A 26,353-nucleotide genomic window follows, 5' to 3' on the forward strand; every position below is an offset into this window, starting at 1 on the left:
ACTGAAAAGATGTGACTGCCAAATGACCCAATCATGCAAGGAGACACAAACAGCTGACTCAGGGGGGAAAGGGTTGTACCAGAGGATTCCTACTGCAAGGCAGCAGGATCTATGCTGAAGGGGGGTGGTATAAGTAAAAGACAGTGGGGTGGAAGGGAATGGGTTGTGGGGGTGGGATAAAGAAGAGTGAGTAGGGGGGAGTTGGGGAGAGTTGTTCATTTCTGGAACGTTGCTCCAGTTCCACTCGGGAATGATGGAAATATTCCGCGTAGCCAAACCCAGAGTGGAAGGTGTATGGTAATCATGTTGGGGAAGGAATGCCAAATATGTGCGTGAGAACGGAGCTGTGACCTGAGAGCTGCAGGAATTATGGGCCAAAATCCCACAGACCCAGAGGAAGCATACACACCCATATCCAACACATACACACATCATATATAAATGGTGCTCCACCAAGCACAAATTCATCTCACAACTTATTCTATTACATTAGCCTAAAAAAGAATTTTTTGAAGACCAACCCAGTCAGCAGGCCAACTCCCCTTCTCCTAGTTGAAAGATTGCACATTGTTCAATAAGCAGATGCATTGCGACACTCAAACCGCATATTGACACTAAGGCACCACTTTAAGCATCTCCAACTCAATTCTCCTTCTCTTTCGGTGTTTACAGACTGAGTATATGCGTAATCTAGAGTTATTTTGATTTATAACCTTGCTACCTAAGAGGCCGAACTCAGGTCTCATATAAACACATTTTCACGGTAGGAGATAGCCCGAGTGTTTACTTCCACCTAGTGGCCACCCGAAAAACTGTGAGTCACAAGAAGACATTACTGTACATTAAATGACTTGAACTCAAAACGTATTCTCTCAAATTTGAAGGTCTTACTGGTGTGTAAAATTAAAATGGTTTACAGTAACCACATTATATATGGCTATAAAAGAAAAAGCCTTGTATGTGGACCCATGGAATCAAATTGGCCTTTTTTTCCCCTTGGGTGAACATTAGCTCACGTTTCATATTGAACAGAATTCTTTCTGACAACCATCTCAAATACTGATTCATTACATAATTGATGTGGATGACTTTTTGGGTATTTCAATCCAGTATAAAAATTGCCAATGTTCATGAATATATATGTGATATAGAATGTCAGAAATATATATTAAAAGGTTCTTCATACTTACCAAAATGCTGCTTTCCATAACTATACATGGACTACCCAAACCCACATACATCCCATGGAGGATTTACAGTTAACTTGGTCTGTGCACTGACACTCATTCCTGGTGTAGTTCAAAAAGTCACACTTTCAATCAGAAAATCTGGAAAACCATCTCGTTACGAAACATAGCAGCTGAAATATCAAAAAAACCGAAGCCCATCTGTTCCCAATAGACAATATTCCTCAACACTGTTACCCTCTTTCTTGTCACCCACGCTGACACCATCCTCCAAACAATATGAAAACTGAGGTACCAACTTGCAAACACACTCTTAATAACAGCATTAATGAATCATTCATGAAATGGGAAATATTTGTTTGACTAAATTACAAAATCTTCACAAATGTGTCTTCCTCAGCATATGGAGTTTGCTGACTACGGAGTTGATTAAATTGGTTAACTGAGAGACAACCACTAAAGAGATGTGGTGGTCATCAGGAACATGTCATCGCTGGATCTTAACTTAATTTTTGTCAATTTAAAATGTTTTATTGCCAAAAAAATCTATTTCACATTAAATTACAAATAGGAAATCTTTGTTGAATGCAAACAGCTACAGGTTTGAGTGTTAGACAAATCCTCACTCATACACACACACAGACAGACAAGAGATAAACAATTAGACACTCATTCATGTTACAGTTGGCTCAACACTCCACCACTGTCAAGTACTTTATTCACAATAATGTAATTTTCTTCTTTAAAAAAATCATTTTTAATATACAACACAATTTTTGACAAGACAACTCCGTTTACAACTAAATTTGAGCTCTTGAGTTCCAGCTTCTCTCATAACCAAAGCAAGCACGTAGATGATGGGAGAGAGAAAGATGGACAGAAAGGGGCAGGTGAACAAGGTTGACGTTAGAAGAATGAGGAAAGAGGGAAAGAGAAATGACTATGCTTAGTATGATTTTTGTACTAAGAACCAAAATACTCAAACAAAATGAGAAAAAAATGATAAAAAACAATAAGAAAGATAAAGAGGAAAAAAAGCAGACGTGTACCAGGATGCTGTATCCAAAGCAACCTCACATGCATGTCTGTATGACTCTTCTGCTCTTTTCTACCTTTTCAAAAGTCCACATACGCAAAAACACACTCAAACTTGAGTGTGTGCGCCCCCATATTCCGAGCAAGTGCGCATCTCTGGGGTTTAGAGGAGAGGGGCGCAAGGGGGTTGGAGAGAGAGAGACAGGAAGGAGTGAGAAGGAACGAGGGTGAGAGGGGAAGTCAATCCCAACACTGTTCTCCCTCGTTCACTCCATCCATCTCCAATTCTTCCCTCCTTTCCTGGAGCTGAGTAAAGAGTCTCTGTCTCCCACATCACAGCACCAGTCATCCTCTGTCCAACTGTCCCACTTGTGTGTTCTGTAATATATATAAATATATATCTATAAGCGATTCCATACCTGTGGAAAACTGTTTTGTCAGGGGTCGAAATCTTAAGAGCAGTAGCTCCTTAAGTTTGTATTGAGGAAACAAAAGGAAGGTTGTGGCTTATAATGTCTAAGTTAATACTGTCATTAGTGTACATTACAGAACATAAATTAGTAGAAGAAGGTGAACTTCTTGAGAGAGTTGCGTTGGTTCTGTTGTAGGGAATCCTCATCAGTGTTGACCTGTGTGAGCAGCTGAGTGCAAATCACGGTACTGGCAGGCAATGGGCACAGGCTCGAGAGTCTGTCAGAAGCGGGACGCGGTGGAAGGTGGACAGAGAGATGAGGAGGAAGGAGAAGAGATGGGCTCCTTTACTTGATGGAAGCACCCATCAGTCCAAGGCTTCTCCAAGATAGGGCGTGTTGAATGGCACCACCTGAGGGTGTAGAAAGGAACCTGCAATCACACATGGGTCTGCTTAGAAGAATGCACATATTGGCTCAGTGCGGTTCACGTGATGATACAGATGGTCCTATCAGCTATGTGTGATTGCACTGAGTGTAAATCTTCATACCTGCTATCTAGTAATGTAAGTGTAGGTGCGGGAGGGAGACCGACCCTCTGACTGGCCATTGGTCGAGACGTTCAGGAAATCCCAGATCAGAATGGTGTCATCGTGAGAACTACTGATGATCTGAAACTCATCAAACTGGAGGCGGAACACACGGCCAGAATGCTCCTGAAAGCACAATGATGTACATTAACAGATTATATATACAGGCAGACTGTATATGGATATCATCTGATATACATCTACATACGTGTCTGACACACAACAAAAAAATGCAGGGTGAAACATTAATGTGATTAACATTAAGGTGTGTGGCAAGACCAGTGATGTTGTTTGGTCTAGAGACAGTGTCACTAAGGAAAAGGCGGGAGACAGAGCTGGAGGCAGCAGAGATGAAGATGCTGAGGTTCTGTTTGGGCGTGACCAGGTTGGATAGGATCAGGAATGAGTACATCAGAGGGACATCACAGGTTAGAGGTTTTGGAGACAAAGTCAGAGAGGCCAGACTGAGATGGTTTGGACATGTCCAGAGGAGAGATAGTGAATATATTGGTAGAAGGATGCTGAGTTTTGAACTGCCAGGCAGGAGGCCTAGAGGAAGACCAAAGAGGAGGTTTATGGATGTAGTGAAAGAGAACATGAAGGTAGTTGGTGTGAGAGAAGAGGATGCAGAAGACAGGGTTAGATAGAGGCAACTGATTCGCTGTGGTGACCCCTGAAGGGAAAAGCCGAGAGGATATGAAGAAGAAACATTAATGTGAGTCTTTTTAGCAAATTATAAATCTGTGTTCAAGAAATGAAGACAGTAACTATTAGAAACAGGTCTCAGAACTACAGGATCAACAGCAACACAGCCAGTTATAATAGATTTAAATCTGTAGTTCTATTAACAGTTTAGTCAAAAACTGCAGGGTTTCACTGAAAAAGCTAGGTCTGCCAACTATATCTTAAAAAATTTCCAGATAATCAGTCAGACCACTAAACCACTTAGCAACTGGTAAAATAAAACACATTTTTAAAATCTAGTTATATAAGATGTGTAGAGTGTGATTTTTTTAACTGAACTTGTAGAAGTCAAAATTCGTGGCTTCTACAATTTCACTTAGCATAGCCACCAGCTTACAAGTACAGTCAACCCTCGGTTTTCGGACATAATCCGTTCCAGAAGGCTGTTCGAAAAGCGAATTGTTCGAAATCCGAAACTATTTTTCCCCATTATAATTAATATAAATAATTTTAATCTGTTCCAAGTCTAAAAAAACAACTTTTTCTAATTTTTAAAAAAATCTATTTTACACCATAAACTGCACTGTATGCTGTTTACCATAAATAAAAAGGGGTAGAAATAGACACTGTTTTAAAAGTTATCCTATCGAACTTTGAAGACGAATGCGCTACGGAGGAAGCATCCTGGGCAGTTCGCTCGGCTCCCAAGTGAGTCGCGTTCAGGTACGCTCTGCTTCTTTTGGTTTGGTCGAGAGCCGAATTTTGGTCGAGTTCAGAGACGTAAAATTCTCGGATTTTCTGGTCGAAAACCGATTTGGTCGAGAACAGAAGCCTTCGAAAACCGAGGTTTGACTGTATGTGACCAAACCTAAATCAGTGACACTCACCACTAGAGTACGCAGACATAATGTGCTTGCAGGGGCTCGTGGATCTAAGGCTGCCTGCAGGTCCCAAACCTTGATCTTACTGCAGAGAAAAAAGTAGTAAGAGACAACTTTAGTGACAAAATTTCTCTGTACACAAGCATTTGTCTGTGTGTGTATATGAGACCCACCCATCATAGGCGCCGCTGACAATCCTTTTGTTATCAAAGCGAATACAACGCACCAACTCCTCATGACCCTCCAACACTCGCAAACATGCCCCACACTCTATATCCCATAACCTGTAGAGAGAAAAGTGTTTTAATATAAAATATTATGAAAAAATGACTTCTGAAACAAATTGAATTTAGTAATACAACCCCGTGCTGAAACAGTTTTCAGACAACTTGCATTTCATTGTGAAATGTGGAAATAATACTATACGAACACACATCTTAAAGACACCAATATGCTTGCTTTATCCCTCCACATACCGGATTGTGTTGTCCGATGAGCCACTGACCACCAGACGGTCTCTGTACTGTAGACAGGCAATCCCCCGCTTATGACCATTTAGAGTACGCACAAACTCACAGGTGCTGGTGCTCCATACCTGCAGAGGGAACACAAAGAGCCATGTCAGGAATAATAAGAGAATGCTTCTGTGTGCAGCCAGCCCGTTTTCTTTCATGTCGGTTACGTCATACCTCACTTGGGTTTAAAAACTGACAATGCCTCTTTCACTGACAAAAAAATCTAATACGCAACAAAACCTAGAACCAATGCAGTCACAGACTGCAACATCCCGCGACACCCCTGAATTAAACATTTTACCCTGACCTACTTGCGTAGGTCAAATATCAAAGCTAGTGCTCTGACCTGGTTTGATTTATGAAAGTAGACTATGGTTTTACTCACACTGGCCTTCTCCCTCATCTAATCCGGTTCCTGATTGTACAAAAGTTGAAATTTGACTTTGACCTAGTTTTCTTAAGGTGAAGGTCATTTCATTTTCATCCCCTTTGCCGCCCGAGTACTGTGCTTTTTGTTTCATCTTTCTATCTGCAACGGTTGCAGATAGAAAGACATATGGACGGACGGATGAACACACAAACGCTGACAATTACAATAACAACTTTCCTCCATCGTTTCTATTATCTTTTATATTGTCAGATGACAAATTTGAATTATACTTCTCAAAATAAAAATGACCTTTACTATATTGATTCTGCATGACTATCCCGCAACACAAGAACAAGTAACAGTAGCTAGAAGAATAAAAATCAGTGCAAGGTAAGCGCAAACACTGTTACCTTGATGGTGCGGTCCCCTGAGGCAGACACAATGTACTTGTCGTCAAAGTCGACCACATTTACAGCAGCCCGGTGTCCAACAAGGACACGGCGTAGACTGATGTCAGTAGGAGAAGCCATATCCCAAACAGCAATAGAACGGTCTTTGGAGCAGGTGACCATCAGGCCGTTAGCAAAGCGCAGGTGCAGAACTGCCTCGTTGTGGTGGATCAGTGTATTCAGTACTTCACCTGTCGTCACCTCCCACACTCTGCAGAAGAGGATAGATAAAAAGTCACAATATGGAGGGATATGTGAGGAAGACAAACCAGTTGTTAGGAGTGAAAAGAGCAGACATGGGCAAAGCAAAATAAAGGGGACAGAAAAGTTCAGTGTAAAAGGGAGGAAGAATAGGGATGTGGACAGGGGTGTATGAAAGAAGGAAATGACAAAGGGGTGAGAAAAATGAAAAAGGTAGGAGGAAAGGGTGAGTAGGAAAGAAAAACAAGATAGGGTAATGGAGAGTGAAAAAGACATGCAATGAGAGCAAAGGAAAAAGAAATACAATGGAGACATGAGAGAGAATTGTTTATTAGCAATAGAGAGTCACCCACAGGGCTGTGAAGAACATGTTACTGAACTGCATGGCTGGGCAGAGTCAAATGCAGAACATATTGGAAAAGCTGACAGCCAAGCCCACAAATAAAGTGCCTGTCAAGCAGTTGCTAAGGAAGTGAAGTCACATTTTCCTTGGATAGCACCCAGTGTGTATGGCTGAAGTGTGAAGTAATAAGAGAATTAATATTGAGCTTCTGTGTGCAGCAGCCAAGCAAGTGTCAACATACATACAAAAGCCAGGTTTTTAAATATTTTCACTAAAATATATCACATGTTCAGTAGTGATAGCTTAACCAAGCAAAGTCATGATAAAATACTTAATGTTGTAATATGGTTAGGCGGCTTACAAATAAATATATCAAATGATCCTTTTAAACTCTCGATTAAATCAGAAGTATTTAACCTGTTTGATGTATTTTTCACATAATACTTCACCCTTAAAATCCTGGAATGGTTTTTGCAGCTGTGTGGATGAGCTACTGAAAATATCCTTCATATACACTCCTGTTTGAACAACTGAACTAAGCGGCAGCAACATTACACATTACCAATAAACCACTATTGATAAGTATGATTCATCATAATTTAAGTATGGTCATGTGTGTCCGACCTGTGAAACATGTTTCAATTTTCAGTTCTAGACCTTCACAGCGTGATGCCCATTACTCAACCTTTGCTTTAGTGTACATGTAACTAAATAGACAATGTTACCTTTCTGTCATTTTTAATATGTTCTGTTAGAAATGAACACAATAAATATGAAGAAGTTTCCTGGGTATTTAATTTTCTGCTTTGAGTTATAGCAGTTTTCAAGAACAAAAAAAACTGCAGCAAAAGCTGTTTAATTATTTTTGCCAGTTTCATTTTCACTCCAAATTAATGAAATAAATCTCACTGATATGTTTGACTTAGACTGTATCAAAGTCCATGCTAATTGATCATTTGAGAACTGCTCAATGGACACTGATACAAAAGTGTTCAAGCATAAAGTCCTTTATACCAACAACCATTACAGGACCAGAAAATGGTATGAAAATTAGAATGCCTCATACTGCTACGAATGTCATTTGACCTGTACGGATGTACTGATTTCCTTCCACTGAATTCAAAAGTCAGACTTTTTGTGATTGTTACTTTTATTGTCCAGTGTGAAAAAAAGTATAATTAACAGTAACAAACTTCATTCAGTTGTAAGATTCTTTGAAATGTGTTGCTTACTACCAAGATGCATCGTACCTCACAGTTGAATCCGAAGACCCAGTGACGATGACCCTCTCGTCATACTGCAGACACAACACTGAGCCTGTGTGACCAGTCAGTATTTTCAGACACTCCAGAGACTGCTTATCCCAGATCTTTTACATAAAAAAGACAAGGAGTAAAAAAAAAGGGGGGGTGAACAGAAGTGAAGCAATAAGAAGGTAAGAGATAGATGAGGACACAGAGACAGAGGGAAAATAAGTGGCTGTCAAAAAGGTTCCACATTTGGGTCATCATAAGAATGGCCTATTCTCTTAGTAGCGTTCATGCCCCATTTCCCCACTGCTGTGCTGATCTGTGTTGTACTAACAGCTATTCAGCTCTGCCTCCTCCCCTGCTTTTAATCATCATCATCTCCCTTTCCAGACAAGACTGATAAGTCAAAAACACAATGGGTCAGGAGTCGAGCCATTTTATCCACCAATTCACTTGTTCTTTGGTCTCAATGTCAGCTGATTTAGCTCAGCAATAAATAAGATGGTAAGCTAACCTGACCCAGAAGAAAATATTCAATTCATAAATAGACAAAACCAGGTTGGAAGAAAACCACACATACAGCCCACATGTTATGCTCTCTACCCTGCTGCTGCTTTAACTCATTAGCAGGATTGATGTTAATTACTCTTACATGCCCGATCTCGTGAAGACTCACTCCCCCTCTCAAATATACAACAATTAATGTAAAGATCGCAAAAATGCAGTTAAGTTTCTTTGATACCAGCGCATATATATATACCGCATCACTATGAAAAAAAAAGAAAAAAGAATGTAGTAGCATGCCTTTGTCAATATTTTGTTCAACTCGGTGCAACATTAAATTATTGTTACCATGTTAACTCCCAAGACTAGTGAGGAGTTGATGTTGAGAAAAAAAGGACGAACTGTAGGTGACAATTGATTCTATAATATTTACCATACTGACTGGCGCAGATGACATGACCAGACAGCCTGCTACTTTGCTTTTGTACTGAATACATGTTTTCAGCTGTCATTTTAGGAAATAACTTTTTGTTCCCAGGAGCTGTCTGTACAAAAGCCATCCATTTAGGCAGTAACGACAGAGATGATTTGAGAAATCAAAAAGATAAAGTGGGCCAAGTGTACAATTTCATGAACTTCTTATTGTTGGTTTTCAAAAAGACAAAACAAAACTCACCTTAATTGAATTGTCTCTAAGGCCACTGATGATTTTGTCATCGTCATACTGGAGACAGTAAACCCCTTTGCTATTTTCTGAGCGACACTGAATCCTCTGCAAGTTGTGTCTGCCGCATCGCCAATTAGCCTCGATAGTCTGAAGAACAGAGGAAGAAACAAATGAAAATTGCGACAAAAACATAAGGCAAACAAAACACAATAAAAAGAGAAGTAGAGCAGTGGAGACAGGAGGGAAATGCCACATTTCCCTCCTGAACAGTCTCTCTGTAGAACAGTCTCTGTAACATAGAACTGTCTCTCTGTAACATTATGTATATATTCACTGGTGTTCAAGATTTTGTTAATATACATTTTATAGACTAATTTGAGCCTCTCACATCTGTGATGTGCGCTTTGAACACAGGTGTGCTATGTTAAAAGCGCAGGTATATGATCCCAGTGTACCCCTCAGAGCATCCATCCTTTTGCGCTGCGGAGAGCGCTGTTAGTGGAAAGCAAGAGAGAAAACTAATATAATCTGGTACAAGTGTTCTAACTATCTTCAGCAGCAGTTATCAGGGGTGCAGTGGATGTCTGAGCAGCCTACGGACTCATATTCAAGCTCTCCCATATTTCAACAGCCTCTGCTTTAATTACTTTTACTTGTTTTTGGTCATGTAGAGACACAACTTATACCCTGCCATTCTGTTGCTCCTGCATTTTTCTGCATACCATGAAGAAAGGCTGACACATGTTTATTAACTACTATGACAGTTCCTGACTTCTCTCTTCAGCTAAAACAGCAGCATATGTTGTCAAATGGATTTCAGTGTAGAAAACAAACAAACAAAAAAAACAGGGAACACTTGAAAATGTATCAAATCTATTGTGTCACATAAATAGTAAAGTTAATTGCAATTATTCTTCACGAGACTTAAAACTATAAAGTACCAACTAATACCAAATAGATGTGCTTTATGATTAGTCAGAAAAAGTTTGACTGAATGCTTCTAATCCCTATATGTACCTATTCTTACCAACAGTAAATGTTTAAAAAACAACATTAATGGATTAAAATGATATGCTATAACAGTCCATGCAGAATTGTTGCTGTGTATTTTATTGTGTTAAGTAAAATTCCTTAATATCATAAACAAATGTCCTGTTCATACTGAACTCCATCATTGTCTTACCTCTATGTCTTGAATGATCTTGGGATAAAGGGAGTGATAGTAAGAGTTGGGTGGGACTTCTGCTGTGCGATTCTTGAACAGATATTTTTCCCTGGGGTTAAGAAAAAACAACAACACAAGAGTTCTTTTTTGCAGTCCTGAATTTCTTTTTTTCATCTACAATAGATAATACACTTCAAAGACAAATCCCACTAAGAGAATGAACTTGTATCCACAAAAACTAAAACAGATTATTTAAGTTCAGTAGCAAACACATGAATTTACTACTGGTTTGTGTGTAGGAAGTTGAATATTTGATATCCATCTACTCCAAAACTCAAATCTACCACACAAAACAAAAATAAGACCCCTGAGTCTGTATGTGTATGTAATAATGGTCATTCTCACCACTGGTGTCTTTCAGACAGGCCTTTCCACAGTGGGTCGGTGCGGACCATACGTTCAATCAGCTTCTTCCACAGCATACCCTCAGAAATTACTCTTTGCCATTCCTTACACACCAGTTCTGCTGAACATAGCGAGCGTGCATCAAGGAAAGACAGGATGTTCTCTGCTATGTGATCTAAGCCTTGGGCTGGAGGAAAGAAGACAACAGGATTAGAAAGTGATTTCTGCAAATTTTATTTCATCTGTGCTCACGTTTCAGTGTTTTCAGATATTTTTATTTAAATGGAAATGTTTAGAACAATATTTGTATTGCTAATCTAAATTAAATCCTAGTTCTATGTTTTTGTTGTGTTCTCTAAAAGGAGGCTTATTTACAGTAAAATACAACTTCCTAAAACAACAGACAAAATCAGGGCATTATTCAAATGATGAGCTTTTGTCCAGTTACATTGCAGTTAGTGAAGCCTGAGATCACATTAGAGTTAACGTGACAGTCCATCTATAATTGTACCTGGCAGCGCAGTGATGAAGTCCCTCTGCAGCATTGGCTTGAGGTAAGAGTTAATGTGGCCATGCTGGTAGTGGCACATACGGGAAATCAGGCGCTCGACAAACTCCACCTGGTCAGCTTCGGACCATTGGTCAAATAGGGTGATGCAGTGTTCCTTCTCCTTCTCGTAGTTCCCCTCTGAAGGTCGCTTGCGGGACCCAACAACAGGACCATTACTAAGCTATCAAGAAATGGGACACATTCAGATAAATTAAATATCTTATACATCTCTGTAACAACCTTGACAGAAGAAAACAGGCTATCATACAAGAAATATCAGTCGGATCCACTCTTCCAGTCTTAGGTGCTGCATACAAATTAGTGTTTCCTCTGTCATCCCCCACTCCACAAAATTATGATTGGATACACAAATGGACCACAAACGTACCTTGAGAACCGTGGTCTTCTTTGGCGAGAGATCATCTACAAGGTTCTGTGATTCCATCCCTGATGTGTTCTATACAAAAAGAACAAAACAAAGAAAAGGTGTGGGTCAGTGTTCTTTGCTCTTGGCATCTTTGTTAAAAGCACTGCATCAGTGAAGTAGTGTGAACAGCACTGGATATAAGAGTGCCACAAAAACAGCCAAGGGTAGTCATCATGACTTCTGAGGCGTGCACGCAAAAACACTCGTGCATACACACACGTATGGAGTGGAAAGAAAACAGCACTTCAAAAAAAGGAAATCTATTTGTTTGCTTGTCTGTGATGTGGGCTAAGTAGTCTGGACAGGAAATTAAACTGCAGCATCTTGGGTATATCACTGGCGGCAGCAAAGGCATGACTGTAATGATGCGAATCTTGCAGCATGTAGAGAAGAGACCAAAAATTTTTAAAAAATGGAGGTAACCAGACCCCACCCATTATTTCAGTCACTGAATAAATAAAGATTCACATATTGACAATAACCACCAATGTGATCACTCACCAATCCATCTTAAAAGGAAACTGCATCAAAAATTATGATAAGTAATATGTAAAAAAAACAATGACTGGTGGGGCCATGTGTAAATTAGATGAAGGTAGGTCATAGATCAAAGCCAGACGAAAAGTAATCCTTGCTTGTCCCTCCGTTCGTTTGCACGACCGAAATCATAATGATAATCATAAGAGACCTGTACTGATCGGTACTTTATATAATGTACATTACAGATCAAAGTACATCAAAGTACATCAAAGGTAGATCAAACCCAGCTTAATGGTAATGCCTGTTTGCCCCTCCATTCGTTTGCACAATCGTAATAATAGCAACAACAACAAGCATATATTACCATTAGTCTGGGTTTGACCTTGTGTAAATTGCAATTTACACAAGGTGGAAGCCAGACTAATGGTATAACAATAATAACTAGTGGGGCCTTGTGGAAATTGCAATTTACAACTTAAAATAGTTACATCCCGCTTCAAAGTGGTGATGTATTGTGATCGTCAGTGTTTGTGTTTTCCTTAGTCCACCAAATATCTTTGCAACCGTTGCAGATAGAAAGACGAAAAAAAGCACATTACTTGAGCGGCAAAGGGGATGAAAGATGGTGTCCTTGACCTTGAAAAAACTAGGTCATGGTCAAATTTCAACTTTTTTACACTCAGGAACCAGATAAGATAGAAAGATGAGGGAGGCCAGTGTGAGTATGACGAGTGCTTTGATCTACCTATGCACTAGCTTTGATCTATGGTCAAAGCGGGAAAAGTGGTACACCACCAACACCGTTTACAGTAGAGGTGGGGAGCTGCTGACCTCAACTGAGTATATTGTCGAGTGGTGGAAGGAATACTTTAAGAATCTCCCCAATATCTCACTACCATGTCTTCCATGGAAGAAGCAGAGGCTGAGGTCTCAGTCTCCTGGTGAAAGTCTATTCCAGGCAACTGGAGAAGAGGATTAGACCAATAGTCCAAACTTGGATCGAAGAGGAACAATGCAGTTTTCATCCTGCACTGGACACTGAACCAGCTCTACACTCTCCATTGAGTGATTGAGGGTTTGTGAAAGTTTGGCCAAATAGTCCGTAACTGCTTTGTGGACCTGGAGAAGACATTCAATTCAACCTTGTCCCTGTGGGGAGTGCTCCGGGAGTATGGTGTTCAAGATCCTACAGTGCTCCGAGAGAATACCAAGGGCTGTCCGATGCCTGTATGACCAAAGCCTGAGCTTGGTTTGCTTTGCCGAAAGTCAGACCTACTGCATCAGCCCATCTCCAGCACTCATCTCTCCCAACTTGCTCTTGTACATGTCTCTGTGAGCATCTCAGCATGTCAGGTTTTGCACCCCTTAGATACTTCACTGTTTATCATGGCTGATAAAGCAAAGGTTATTGCTAGTGATATTGGCAAAAACCACAAGGCTGGTGAAGATAGTGGTAGTGGCGAGGATCTCTCCAATGACAACTCTGACCCTCACTGGCAATAACTTCTCCCTCTTCTTCTTCCTTTGCTCTAAAGGTAAGTTACATTACGGTGCTACAGTACGGGTATACCTCACCCTAAGACATGTTCATAAAAAATTATTGTAACTTGAAAGGTCTTTCAAGCATCTACACAAAACCATAGACTGTCAAGCAACAAAATCAAAATATTGCATTCCTTGTTATATATTATGCTCTCAGGTGCAGCTGAGGATAAGCTTGACTTTGGATGTCCACACAGGCCAACTTGTACCAAAATGTTTGCATAAACTAAAATTTAACAAAAAATATGCTATAGAAACCCTAAAAGAATGAGGAGAATCAGTAGAACCTTGTCAGGGAATAACAATATGTGAGATATATCAAAATAGGCTGGCAATTTTCTGAGATAGTCAGTGCCATCTCAGAACTGTGTAGGTCACAACTGAACAATGATCAAACTCTTTGTTAGCTATGTTGGCAAAGTTGAAAAGAAGCCTTTCTGTCTATATTCTCTGATATCTAATCCCCTTCATACCATTTCTCTTGTACAGTACAGAATGCGTTCAGCTTTCCAAATTTACATAAATCTTCCATCGCTAGCAGTGTGACTCTGAAGTGTTGTACTGTACGTTTGCAAGTTTTCTTCCCAACAAACCCCACAATGTTGATGAAATATTCTGCACTGTCAAAGGCACCTGTGGTAGCACCCAAAAGGCAAAAGAAGACACTAACCATCGTACAAAAAGCTGGACGTCTGGATACCCTAAAGTAAAAGTTATGCAGCTTTGGGGCGCCAATATGTAATAAATTAATGTTTGTCATAATGTTTGTCATAAAGTAGGAGGAAAATTACAAGGTTGACAAAAATAAGTTTCAAGAAGAAGGCAAAAAGTGCTGCAAATTACGCAACAAGACCGTCATAAGGATGGAGGCTGCTATAGCATTGTGGATCAGTCACTGCAGAAGAAAGAACATTATGCTGGATACCAACATTATTCGTACATAAATTTTTGTATACTTTAGTAATCCCCGAAGGGAGATAAATAATACCACACTAATTTTTCTGCTAAGTTTTGAACTTTGAGTGTTTACAAAAGAAAGAAAATTGAGATAATGTTAATGCCTGTCTTATAAGATTGTATTAAGTCTGCAGCAAGAGATTTTACAGCTTTAACAACATCTATAATTCTTCTAAAAAAAATAAAGTTGAACATGGATTTTGCATCTCGCAGGTTATTTTTAGAATGTACCTCGTTCATTAACGAGGGACCACTCTATGTCAAAAGGTTAAAAAAAAAAATAGAGAGAAAAACCAACAGATGCTTGTTCTGAGTGTTTGCATTAAACTCAACACACAGACAATGAATGATCATGTACCAAGATCAAAGACAGGACAGGAAGCCAAAATGAGCTTGTTGGTTTTAATGGTCATGCACAGCAGAACAAGAAATGTATGAACAATTAAAAACAAGTATATGGTTTAGCCAGGCAGGCAGGCAAGCAAGCAAGTAATCTGTCAAAACTTGAAGACCCCCACCTCAGCCCTCACACCTCCAAGTAGAAGGAGGTATTCTATGGTACTCCCTGCACCCAACCCTCCACTCGGGTTAATATTATTCAAATATTTTACAATTCAAACTCATCTGACTGAAAAATCCAATTTAAATACATGGAACAATTGCATTTCAACTCTTTAGGAAGCATATGACCTAATTTAGATGCAAAAACTGTGATTTCCCATGATTATAAAGAAGAAAATTACAGTTTATAAAACTATAATTTTGTTTCAAGCAGACGGCTTGAGAGTGCTCCAGAGGGGAATCTGAGAGCAATGTGCTTCCAACAGGGAGGATATGACAACGGACAGTGAGGAGCCAGTAGGGTGAGGGGGTGACTGGGCACTGTCTGCACCAAGGTGGTATGAGTAGTAGTGTGAAGTGGGTGAACAAAAGTGAAGGGCTAGGGGATGGAGAGGGAAGAAGGGAAGGGAGAGGAGGAGCAGCAGAATTAAGAGGAGAGAGGCAGAACCTGGTTGTGAGCCCGGGTGGAGGGGATGCTCTGCAGGCACCTGAGTGCACACAAACTCTCAGCCACCGAGGAGCAGCCCAGCCAGAGAGAGCGAGGTACAGAGCACTGTGTGAAAGAGAGAGGAAGGGAGGAGGAGAACAAAGTGGACAGGGTGAGGGAGGAGAAAAGGGAGAGCGAAAGACCAGAGATGAGAAGCAAAGGAAAAGTAGGGGGGGTGGTTTAAGAAACCAAAGGGAATGAATGAAGGGATGGATGGATCAATGGATGGGCCGATGGATGAACATGGAAAGGAATTGTGAAGATCAGGACAGAATTTTTAAAAAAATGTAAGGATTCAAAAATAATGGGGGGAAAACAAATAAAATATAGGGTGAAATTGAGAGAAGGTAGGTTTGTAACCATCAAAAGTGAAGAGAGAAGAAAGGAGGAGGTGGGGAACAGTGAAGGGAAAAACCAGTATTAGAGCTACACACATATTGGCACAGTGAGCGCAGGAACACACACCTCTTCACACACAATGTACAGACTGAAACATACACACAGAGGCATCATTACACATGTTCCATATGAGGTTACGTAGAGAGGGAGTGGCAATGTGATTAATTATGAATTACTGATACTAAGTTTTTGCCAGACACCCCACCCGCTGTTCTGCCAACCCCAACTTGGTAAGCGGTTAGTGGAGAGCAATAGGACAAAATTATAAAAACACACACACACACACACACACACACACACACACACACACACTACAGGCAATATTTTAAAAATGGTATCCCGAAAAGAGTGGAGGCCCAAAACAAAATGTGTAACACCTAGTAGATTAATATATATCAATAAGACATGATAAACCTTTATTAGTCCCACAGTGGGAAAATTTGCTAAATTTTCAATGTAATATCATACAATTATATAAATATATTTGATCGTTCTTTGCAAAGAATAGACCTTAGGTTTAAATTTATTACAAGTACATGGACTATATGCAAACAGACGTCAAAATAATATGTCCACATAATGTAATTGCAATTAAGTTGTCTCATTTATGGTTATCCATTGTCCATAAGCACTGACGCAAAACATTTGAGACATTCTTATATAGGCTCCAAATGCCAAGCCTGGCACATTTTATTATTCAAACAGATTTTTTGTTGTACCCAAACGTTTAACATAGCTTGCTTTGTCAGTAAGTTACGATAGAATTGATCTGTTTGAGGAACAGGCGGTAGTTCGGGATTACAGATGTGGAAAATGTATACTTACCACAATTTAATTGTGTCTATTAGTACGTTAATTAACTTAACACATTTGTGCCCTTTCGTATTTGGGTCTGCCTTGAAACCATTTTGACCCCTATTTAATATTAGCTATAAGCATGCTAACTCCAGCCCAGGTGACTAGCTAGAATAGGTACTGTATACTGCAATTTAACAAGAAATGTTTCTTAATCATTTATCCAATGCGAATGTCAGAAGAGATTAAAAGGATTGATTATGGTTTGGGTTCTAACGGAGATTACACCAAGCAAATAAATTAACTGTTTTGGTATGGAAATGGATGTTAAGTGTATTTAGCATTTTCAGCATGCTAAGCTAATTGCTACCTCGCTAATCGTGGTAACGCTACGTGAATGAAAAACCAATACACTTCCTTCTACGCACTTTGAAATGTAAACAGACAGGCACCGTATTGTTAGAGTTTATGTGCGTCCCGTTGTATTCCAGAATCTTTTTTAATGTTCAACATACATATTATAATGTGGGTTATCGTGAAATATACAACATAACACACCATAATTGTACGTGGTTAATCGCATTCTAGCCTGTTAGCTGAGCTAAGCTAAGCTTAGTATCATACAGGGCCCTGTTAAAGTGGCGCAGCGTCACCGCAGTGAACGATACCCCGAGAACCCTCGGCTGTCTTCGGCCGACGACTAAACATCAACCACTTCCTTTCCCGCTGTCGACCAAATTTATCCAAAACAACACGTTCAACACTTGCTGGATGCTTATCTATAAAAAATTTACATCAATCCATCCATTACATGTGACATTTTTAACAAAATGTATCGATAATTTCAGGCCCTCCTTCTAATTTGTGGTCCCCCCTCCTTTCTCCTCAACCTCACCCGACAAGCCGCTATAGCCCATTCCTACCGTCGACTCGACTCTCGGCGCTTCCCGAAATATTAGAGTGATACTGAACACTTCGGATGTTCAGTGTCATAAACGAAACGATCCTTACCATCAGTTCCAACGTTTTATCCTCCATCTCCGGCTCCATGTTGACGATCCCCCCCGACACTCGCAGTGAAAATGGAAACCCAGCCCTGCGTCGGCGGCCCGCAAATGCAGAAACGTCATTCACTTCGCTCAACCACACAGCTTTGGTAGGGCAGTGTCAAAAGGGTGGGTAGAGGATAGGAACACCCATGTAATATTAAACACTATGATTGGGTGGATTTTGTCAAAAGAGGCGTGGTTTCACAGCCTTGCCTATTACTTATTGGCTAACCATGCTACTAAGGCTTCCCCCGGTGACTCCCCCAAACAAAAGGGCAAATGGATGAAGATGCTGTTGCTATCCTGAAGAGGAATACAACAAGACTTAAACTATCATCCGCATAGCTTTGATATGAAAAGCTGCGGGATTGTGTTTATTCAGTGTAATTGTGCGACTAATGGAGATGGCTACTCAAATTCATCTAAATATTTACATTTACATGAATTTTAGGTTGTGTTCTTTCATCTTTGTAATATGTTCAGATGATTTTGCTGAAATGATCCAGTCCACAATAACTGAGGAAAAAGGGACAAGTAAAAATGACACTACATGAAGGCCCTCTTGATGAAGCAAAAGAAATAACTCAATTGCATAATCCTGCAAGTAAAACATGCACTTGAATGATTATGGATTGATGCAAGAGCTGTTTATAGGCTGTGTTTCATAAAATAATTCACAACTCAGTGAGGCAGGCTGAAGTTGAAATTCTTAATTCACCTTTTGTTGACGTGTTCCTTTAAGTGCTAACAGAACTCACAACCGTTATGTTCGGAGGGCACAAAGATCAAGAATTTACAACTCCCGTAACACTTAGGGTCTTCTTGGAGAATTCAAATTCATTAATCTATATCGCTGAAATTATTTCATAATCTTTTTGTTAAAAAAGTATGTTTGGTACATTTACCAAAGCATTCTTTAACATTGACAAACAGTTATTGATTTAATGTCTCCCTTATAATAAATCTGAATTATTAACTCAGAACTAATTACATATCACTAACCGTCCAAATCCATTCAAATAGGTTTGTGTTATACTGGAATTGGGATTCAGACTCATGAAAATTTCAGAATTTACTCATGTCTGAACACATCACCTATAAAGGGAGCACAAGATACTTATCGAAGTGAATATTCAGGAGAACTGGTATCTTTGCTCCCTGCAATGTAAAATGACGTAAAATGAATGATGAACCATGTAGACCATTGAAACTACAGAATCAGTCATACATACTTATATTTTTTTTAAAAATTGTGAATGATAAGGTCAGAAAAGCAGAGACAATCTCTCTTAGAACCAGACAGATATAAGACAGGACACCACAGCAGATGAGGAGGTAGAAATGGTTTTCAGCAGTTCAAATTTAATACTTTGTCCCCCTTTCTCTACAGAAACCCAGGTAAAAAAAATCCCCCACTCTCATAAAATACAACAGCAGCAGTTACCAGTAAAAAAAAAGGAAAAAAAAAAAAAAAAAAGACCATTGAAGGATGAAGAGCGAGATAGGGACACGAAGCAAAGAAAGGAAAATATGTTTTCTATATATGAGGATTGCGTCCAAAGTTCACCTTCATTCTAGATGAGGTTAGGGGCAGAGAGGAATCTGGGGACTTGCTGTTGTGATCATTCAAAATGGAGGGGCAGAAAAAAAAAGGACCAAAAATGAGTCGACTCCAGTCCAACTAGGGGAAGGAACCAGCACTCTAAGGCAGGGATTTATTCAGGAAGGGTTTTCTCCCTCTCTGGATCAAAGAAAATCTCACTCCTCTTCAGCCTTTGTGATGTACTTTGACTTGTGTACAGATGAAATCTTATGTGCAAGTTTGTGTATGCAACAGATAAATTGGAAGGTGTGTCTGTCATATACGTATGTGGTCAATGCAGTTGCAGCTTTCACTTGCTGCAGGAGAGGTGGCATTTTTCTTTCCTTTTTTCCTTCATTCATTCGCTTTTTTTTCTCCCAAAATCAGTCCCCGACTACCTAGTAGTCATTCAAATCAAAGAACTCATCGTCCTCTCCTTGGTACTCCATGCCCTGGAAATCCACCCTGTACCGCAAAATACCTGAGGGAATACAAAGATGAAAGACAAAAAAATGTTATACAATGGCTGGCCATCTTATTCAATGTTGGCTATATTGTGACAAATATATGAAAAAATGAACATAAAACTTATTTTCAGGCTGAATTTGGTTAGGGTTTAAAAAAATGTACCTTGACAAGATTAAAAAAAATTGGCAAATAATGCCTATTTCAAAAAAATGTACTGTATGTTCACATATCAGAATAAAAAAAAGTCTCATATGTGACTAGGAAATCGTGTTGAATAGTTTGATTCATAAAATTATGCTAACAAGATGAATCAAAAAATTGTCAAAAACATGATTCACAAATTTGAAAGTGAGGTTAAACAAGGGCGAAGAAAAAAAGTCCTGGAACACTCCATCCACACTACCTTATCAAAATCTCTATCCACTGGACCAGAAACAAGCCAATCCAACTTGTTTGTATATTCATAAATCCCTTAGCTGCAGCCAAAGTTAAATTAAAAAAATTCTTGATGCTAAAAGTGGTGATTAAAAACTAAACAGTATAAAAAATGAAGAACCATAACTCTGTAAAGATTTTAGTCAACATTGTATGACATTAGGTCCATAATTATTAGCCTGTCACAGTTTTGAAATCATACTGCCTTGGCCATCAATGGCTTGAACCTTGCTGATGGCTGCATAATATGATTTCAGGCAGACTAGCTTGCATGTGGTCTTGCACTCAACACATTTCTTGTCAAGACACTCATAATCTATTCTGATTTATTTTACTACACTTCTTTGAAGTTTCTAGATTAAAAAAATAAAAAAGGCACGGAATGAAAAATGAGAGCCTTAGTATGGTACCTTTTTAAAAATAGTCTCCAGGAAATAAAATATACAAAATCAACTGAAGTAGAAAAAAGTTAATGAAAGAAGCACTGATATACATATTAATATCACTCTCGTCTGATAAACTGTATAATGAACAGAATGCTCACCACCAATGCCTCCAAAGCCCTTAACAAATTGGGACCCTTCCTGGCTCTTGTCTGTGACTATCTCCAATGTGGCTCCAAACTTCTTGTAGTTGTTGGCAAACCACTCCAATAGTGGCATGCTCTCAATCAACTCATGTTCCTGTCCTGTCTAAAAACACAGAGTCAGAAACATGATTCCAATGTTCTTTACAATGTTAGAATCGCGAAGTTTAGTTCTTTGTTTTAAATGCTCACCTCCTTGTCTGTAAAGTGGGATTTGTCTTTCTCCTGCTCTGGCGTTAAGTATAAAGTCTTCTCATCTAAAATTCAAAGGGACAGTGAGAAATTATAGCAAAACATTTGATTCACTATTCTCAGAAATGGTGTGTTGTATTTGGGGTTTTTATACCGTTCTCTGCTCCGTTACTTTCTGCCCCATGCACGCGTAGAATGTAGCGCATGGTGTCTAGGTTCTCATAGACTATGAGGATCTCCACTGCTCCCATCTCCAGAGCTTTGAGGGTATCCTCAACACCAAAACAGTACTTTCCTGTGTCCTGACTGATCTCATCAAAGTACCGTCCTACAGAGGACGACAACCATTTCAAACATCAACCACAACAAAAGCTTTTGTTTCCTGACACTGTTGACAACTAAAACCTGCTGTTCCCATGTCAAAAGAATGACTCACCTATGAGCTTCTTCTCCTGGATGAATTTAACATTGGAGAGAACCTCGGCTGAGAGTTCAATAGCCTGGTTGAAACCATTCTCTCCTCCGTAAGAGATGTCTACAAGCTTAAGAACCTTAGCCTGTAACCTCTGTAGAAAAAACAATCACATGTAGGTAAAACACTACTAACGTGTCCAAAGATGAATTGTCACCATTTCTTTCTCATTCAAACAGAGCAGCTTGAGAACTAAACCCTGACACTGTGATAGAGCAGAGGCAATCAACAAATAGAGTAAACTGTTACAACATATGATTCTGCTACGTGAGAAGAGTTTTACTTTCACTTCATCTTTTAAAGTTTGAGAATATGAAAAGCAGTTAGCTGAAGCACAGTGTCTGACAAATACAACTTAACTTGGGGCATACATTTCATGGAATTCTTTATGCTGAAGAGAATTAATGACACATTATATTTTAGGGCTTTTTAATAAGATTACAGTATGTTCCGCACTATAATGCGCACCTAAAAGCCTTTAATTTTCTCAAAAACCGATAGTGCGCCTTGTAATCCAGTGAGCCTTCTTTGTGAAAAAAAGTTTTGAAATAGGCCATTCATTGAAGGTGCACCTTATAATCACATGCACCTTATAGTCCAGTGCACCTTATACTGCGGAAAATACTTTATTAGAAAGCCATATCAAAAGTGCACAATAAAGTTAAAAAAATATTTAAGTGCCACTATCTTAGATGAATACATTTTTAAAATTTTACAACTTTATTGTACAAATAAAATTCTGAAAAGGTATAGATTGGGGTACTCCTTTTTACAGTTTATTTCAATCTCTACTATGACAAGTGCATCTTTGTGTGTGAAAATATTAAACAGATTTTAAATTGGTTGGCAAGTCATACACATGAATTATTGATAAGTTAAGTAGTTAGAAGGCTGTACCATTTCAGGACTATCAGAACACAGACTTACTGGGTCAAACATGTCAGATTGACTGAGCTCTGTCTTGAAGTCAGCAGAACCAGCCAAGACCATTCCTGCCACATTGACTTTGTCATTGGACACAAAGAGCTGGACAGCTGTTTCAGCTACTTTTCTCACATAGTTGTGTCTCTTCTCCATCCTTAGACGAGCAAAACGCAGAGCAGATTGCCCTCCTCTTCCTGAAGGATGAAACAAACAGTCTTAATGCAAAGTTTCTCGTACGCAAAAAGACAATCTAATAAATTCTAATAGTGCCCCAATGTGGAGTTAAATGTATCAAAATCCAGTATTTTGTGAGTATTGTGGGTCAGTACCGTGTTTCTTGGGTAGGTCCACAGTGAACTTGTGAAGCACCTCCCTGGTGTTTCCCTGCAGTGTGCCAAAAAGTGCCCCACTACCGTCGATCACAATAAAGCCAAACTTACTGTCATCAGATAGCAATGCTGTCAATGCCTATGTTGATTGGGAAATGATAGAAGAAAGCATGTTGAGAAAATCTTCTCTGCAAGAAAAATGTCATTTGTAGGCAAAGAAAATTGAAAGCTCTGACCTCTGTGTGGAACTTGTTGTCACACAGGTACAGGGAGGTGTTGATTGGTTTAAAAGGCTCAAAGTCAATGTTGACTTTCTTCTCCTTGCCTTCCTCTGTCACAATGGTGCCACAATACACAACCAAACCATTGGGTGGCACTGGAAAGATTGGAGAAGGTCAGAGGACATCAGCTTTTGTATCACACACTGAGGGTGTAGTTTCTGAAGGGATAGCTCATATCTTCAAGCATTTTCCTCAAATGTGTGACTGCACATTGTTCTCAGTGTTATTAAAGACCATGAAATTCAATGACTTATTTAAAGAGTTGTCATTGAAATGTTCATTTATTTTTGTGATGTATGGTAATTGTTTTGCATTTTCCACTAAATTCCTCATAACACAGTGTTATACTATGTACAGTTCAAAACCCCCCTTCACTGGCTCACCACAAATATATGTGTTTAAGGAATGATTAAATGTGACTTTTTTTTAAATGCATTGTAATAAAAGCCTGTGCATTCGGTCCTCTATAACAAAACTGGACATAAACTGCAAGTTTTACTGGGATTTATATTGTGAAACATACCCTTGTTATATAATTTTAATCTTTGCTGTACAGAGGTGATAGCCCCGAGCACTGACAGCCTGTTGACTCGACTCTTGATGTTGGAAGCAGTTCCAAACTCATCAGCCAACATTTTGGCCACTCTGGATATCTGGTCCTTCGGAGGGATGATCAGTGAGATCATACTGGTTCCATTACTATAGAGAGACAGAGTATTTAACATTAGAGTTTAGACAAACACAAAGACATACCAAAATAGATGTATATATGTGTGTGTGTGTGTGCAGAATTTACAGAGACAAAATCGGTAAGTTTTAGGGCTGCACTAGTGCAACAGGCTGAACATTTGGTGAATATCTAGGTCACATCATCATGACAATGTCCCTCAAATTATTTCATTGTTTAACAATAGGAAGAGGACATTTTACCAGTTTTTTTCCTCATCTTTAATAAAGGGCTACATCTTGATCTCATTTCATAAACAAGGGACAAATATCCTTGCAAAATATCAATTTGACAAGGAGTGACATGTTAAGGGACAAACATGGATAAGCTAGACACTATTCAAATGCTACCACAAAAACTCATGAATTTCAGTTCCATGCCGTCTATTCATTCTGCATCAAAAGACAAAGCATGCCAGTGCAGGCTACCACCACCACACACACACACACACACACACACACACACACACACAGGTAAGTTCATGAATGTCAACTGTGTGACATGGCAGGCGCGGAGCATAGGAAATGCAAATCATACGCAGTGTTAAGTCCAAGAAGACGAGCTTTTGAACAGCAAGATAAAACTCAGTGTAGCAACACCCTTTTGACAGTGTAGTAGCACCCATTTCACGTGTCATGTTGATATTTCAGGGACATGATGTATAGAGAAATTGATATGAAATTCTTCTTCAGCTGATATGTTTAAATAAGGTAAAGCTTCACCGAACAGTTAGGCTACCATGAGGTAGCATCAACTAATTTAGTACTCTTTAGGGAAACTAGAGACTAAATAATTTACGTGTATGAATGAGAAGCAAACTATATTGAATGTTAAGGAATAATATAAACATTGAACTGAAGGCAAACAGTCCTTCGTTCGTGATTAATGTGGTTTCGTGTTAAAGACACCCATGTCGGCCTCTTTCTACATATGACGTCCGTTAGATAGTCCCAATAGCAACTCGGCTAACATTAACGTGAAGTGAAAGATTTAAGCAGTTTAAGAGACTTAAAACACATCCAACAATAAAAATAGCACATAAAAGATTATCGTAGATCGTTCGAAATACGTACCCATACAAAATGACTCGCTGTTATTTGTTTCCAGTTAGGCTAAATGTGACCGCAGTAGCTTTAGCAATTACCAAGCTAGTAGCAAAAGCTACGGTAAGCTAAGTTAGGCATGCTAAGCTAACCACTCCCAAAGTCGGCCCTACTTTCTGAGCTCCAGCTGTTAGTATGGTCAGCATTCACATCATCGCCCAAAACAGTTACCACAGAACAGTTGACCCGACTACCTTATCGTTACCCAACTCAAGTTAATTCCTTACCCACGGGCTGCTTCCAAACTTTTGATCAGCTTCTTGATTTTCCATATCTCCACGTTCCTGTCCGCCGCGCTGGGGTCGTCCGCCATCTTTCTGCTGTGATCGCTTCAGCACCTGAAGAGATATTAAAAACAAGTCAAAATCACAGATACCACAAATCTAACTGAGGTCAGTCTAATTGGGCTGAATTTTTTCATTCTAAGTAGCTAGTACCTCTCTAGTCTAGGGGCCCAGTGTCAGATAAGGCACCTGGCCAGCGGGCTAACTGGCAGCCGCTCAGACCGCGAGGGAAAGACTTGGCTCCGGATGCCCGTGTCAGTATAGGACGGGGAGAAGAACAAGGCCTGGAGTCTTCCAGGCCCTAGCGCCCTCCCTGTTCCTATCAAATATGACCTACTTCGTCTCTAATCTGATAGAACCCAACAGCAAACACCTCAGAAATAGACTTTATAGCCCAATTAATGGAACTGCTACAGTTCTTACCTCGGACAACGCCGCTCCGCTGTCTATCTGCTGTGCTACGTCAAATCGGTGGTCTGGAGTGACGTTGCTTTCCAGACCGGTTACACTCTCCTCCACACGCTGTGCGTGGTGCTATCGATGGGGCTCACATGTGGGAGGTGGTTAAAATTCTGGCGTTCACTTCCTGGAAACCACATAGAAACCAATGGTAGCTCTTTGTGGATACGCCAATCATAAATATCGGAACAACGATTGGACAGAGGGTAAAAACTTCATCGAAGGTAGGTGGACGTCCTTCTTTGTAGATAAAGGGACTGAAAGATTTGACTTAAACTTACATGTTGCACTTGAGAATGTGCTTAAAAGTAGTCCCTCTTTTCCTCATCTTCTTCTTTCTATAGTCCTTTGTAGCCAAAGGGTTAAATTGTTCTTAGCCCTAAATATAACTACATAATTATATAATACAGTTTACAATACTGTTTTTGTAAGCGACAGTCTTTGGGCACATTGGAAGTATATTTGTCTTAATACAGTATATTCCAACGCCATCAATTGTTTTCAAATCTCTATTGTCTTCACCAAAAGTGTGTGTAAATACGAAAAAGAATTCTAAACTACATATCAAACCACAAGTTCAACTGTTAAGAAACAATATTTTAGTCCTT

The 26,353-nt window shown here is 39.5% G+C and overlaps 2 protein-coding genes across 7 annotated transcripts; both read right to left on the minus strand.

Annotated features, from left to right (window-relative positions):
- Positions 1 to 1,758: 1,758 nt before the first annotated feature.
- fbxw11a (F-box and WD repeat domain containing 11a) lies at positions 1,759 to 18,011 on the minus strand. 5 transcript variants are annotated; one of them, XM_068325050.1, is made up of 13 exons: positions 17,866 to 18,011; positions 11,595 to 11,663; positions 11,168 to 11,387; positions 10,657 to 10,843; positions 10,270 to 10,360; positions 9,096 to 9,233; positions 7,916 to 8,034; positions 6,083 to 6,332; positions 5,264 to 5,382; positions 4,961 to 5,071; positions 4,794 to 4,872; positions 3,228 to 3,348; positions 1,759 to 3,045 (listed from the first exon to the last, which is right to left on the minus strand). In XM_068325050.1, the coding sequence occupies exons 1-13, from the start codon at positions 17,902 to 17,904 to the stop codon at positions 2,981 to 2,983; spliced, it is 1,608 nt and encodes a 535-aa protein (XP_068181151.1). In that variant the 5' UTR covers positions 17,905 to 18,011; the 3' UTR covers positions 1,759 to 2,980. The 5 variants fall into 5 exon arrangements, with proteins under 5 accessions (XP_068181151.1, XP_068181150.1, XP_068181153.1 ...); XM_068325049.1 differs by having other exon boundaries at positions 1,759 to 3,065; XM_068325052.1 differs by having other exon boundaries at positions 3,184 to 3,348.
- Positions 18,012 to 19,245: 1,234 nt separating this feature from the next.
- On the minus strand, positions 19,246 to 25,843 carry LOC137602513 (eukaryotic peptide chain release factor subunit 1). 2 transcript variants are annotated; one of them, XM_068325326.1, is made up of 11 exons: positions 25,710 to 25,843; positions 25,230 to 25,340; positions 23,696 to 23,871; positions 23,128 to 23,267; positions 22,892 to 23,030; positions 22,566 to 22,756; positions 21,603 to 21,732; positions 21,321 to 21,494; positions 21,167 to 21,231; positions 20,933 to 21,080; positions 19,246 to 19,966 (listed from the first exon to the last, which is right to left on the minus strand). In XM_068325326.1, the coding sequence occupies exons 2-11, from the start codon at positions 25,313 to 25,315 to the stop codon at positions 19,884 to 19,886; spliced, it is 1,332 nt and encodes a 443-aa protein (XP_068181427.1). In that variant the 5' UTR covers positions 25,316 to 25,340; positions 25,710 to 25,843; the 3' UTR covers positions 19,246 to 19,883. The 2 variants fall into 2 exon arrangements, with proteins under 2 accessions (XP_068181427.1, XP_068181426.1); XM_068325325.1 differs by lacking the exon at positions 25,710 to 25,843 and adding an exon at positions 25,440 to 25,569.
- Positions 25,844 to 26,353: the final 510 nt, after the last annotated feature.

Source organism: Antennarius striatus, chromosome 10, assembly GCF_040054535.1.
Source record: "Antennarius striatus isolate MH-2024 chromosome 10, ASM4005453v1, whole genome shotgun sequence".
NCBI classification, from domain to species: domain Eukaryota; kingdom Metazoa; phylum Chordata; class Actinopteri; order Lophiiformes; family Antennariidae; genus Antennarius; species Antennarius striatus.

Excerpts from the sequence above, each read along its gene's own strand:
- fbxw11a (XM_068325050.1), bottom strand. The coding sequence starts at position 17,904 with ATGGAGCCGGAGATGGAGGATAAAACGTTGGAACTGATG. Across the intron at positions 11,388-11,594 it reads AGAAGACCACGGTTCTCAAG|CTTAGTAATGGTCCTGTTGT; the intron begins GTACGTTTGTGG and ends ATTTCTTGATAG. Across the intron at positions 9,234-10,269 it reads AGATCATTCAAGACATAGAG|ACTATCGAGGCTAATTGGCG; the intron begins GTAAGACAATGA and ends TCTGTTCTTCAG.
- LOC137602513 (XM_068325326.1), bottom strand. The coding sequence starts at position 25,315 with ATGGCGGACGACCCCAGCGCGGCGGACAGGAACGTGGAGATATGGAAA. Across the intron at positions 23,872-25,229 it reads AGTTTGGAAGCAGCCCGTGG|TAATGGAACCAGTATGATCT; the intron begins GTAAGGAATTAA and ends GTCTCTCTATAG. Across the intron at positions 21,232-21,320 it reads AAGTAACGGAGCAGAGAACG|ATGAGAAGACTTTATACTTA; the intron begins GTATAAAAACCC and ends TTTGAATTTTAG.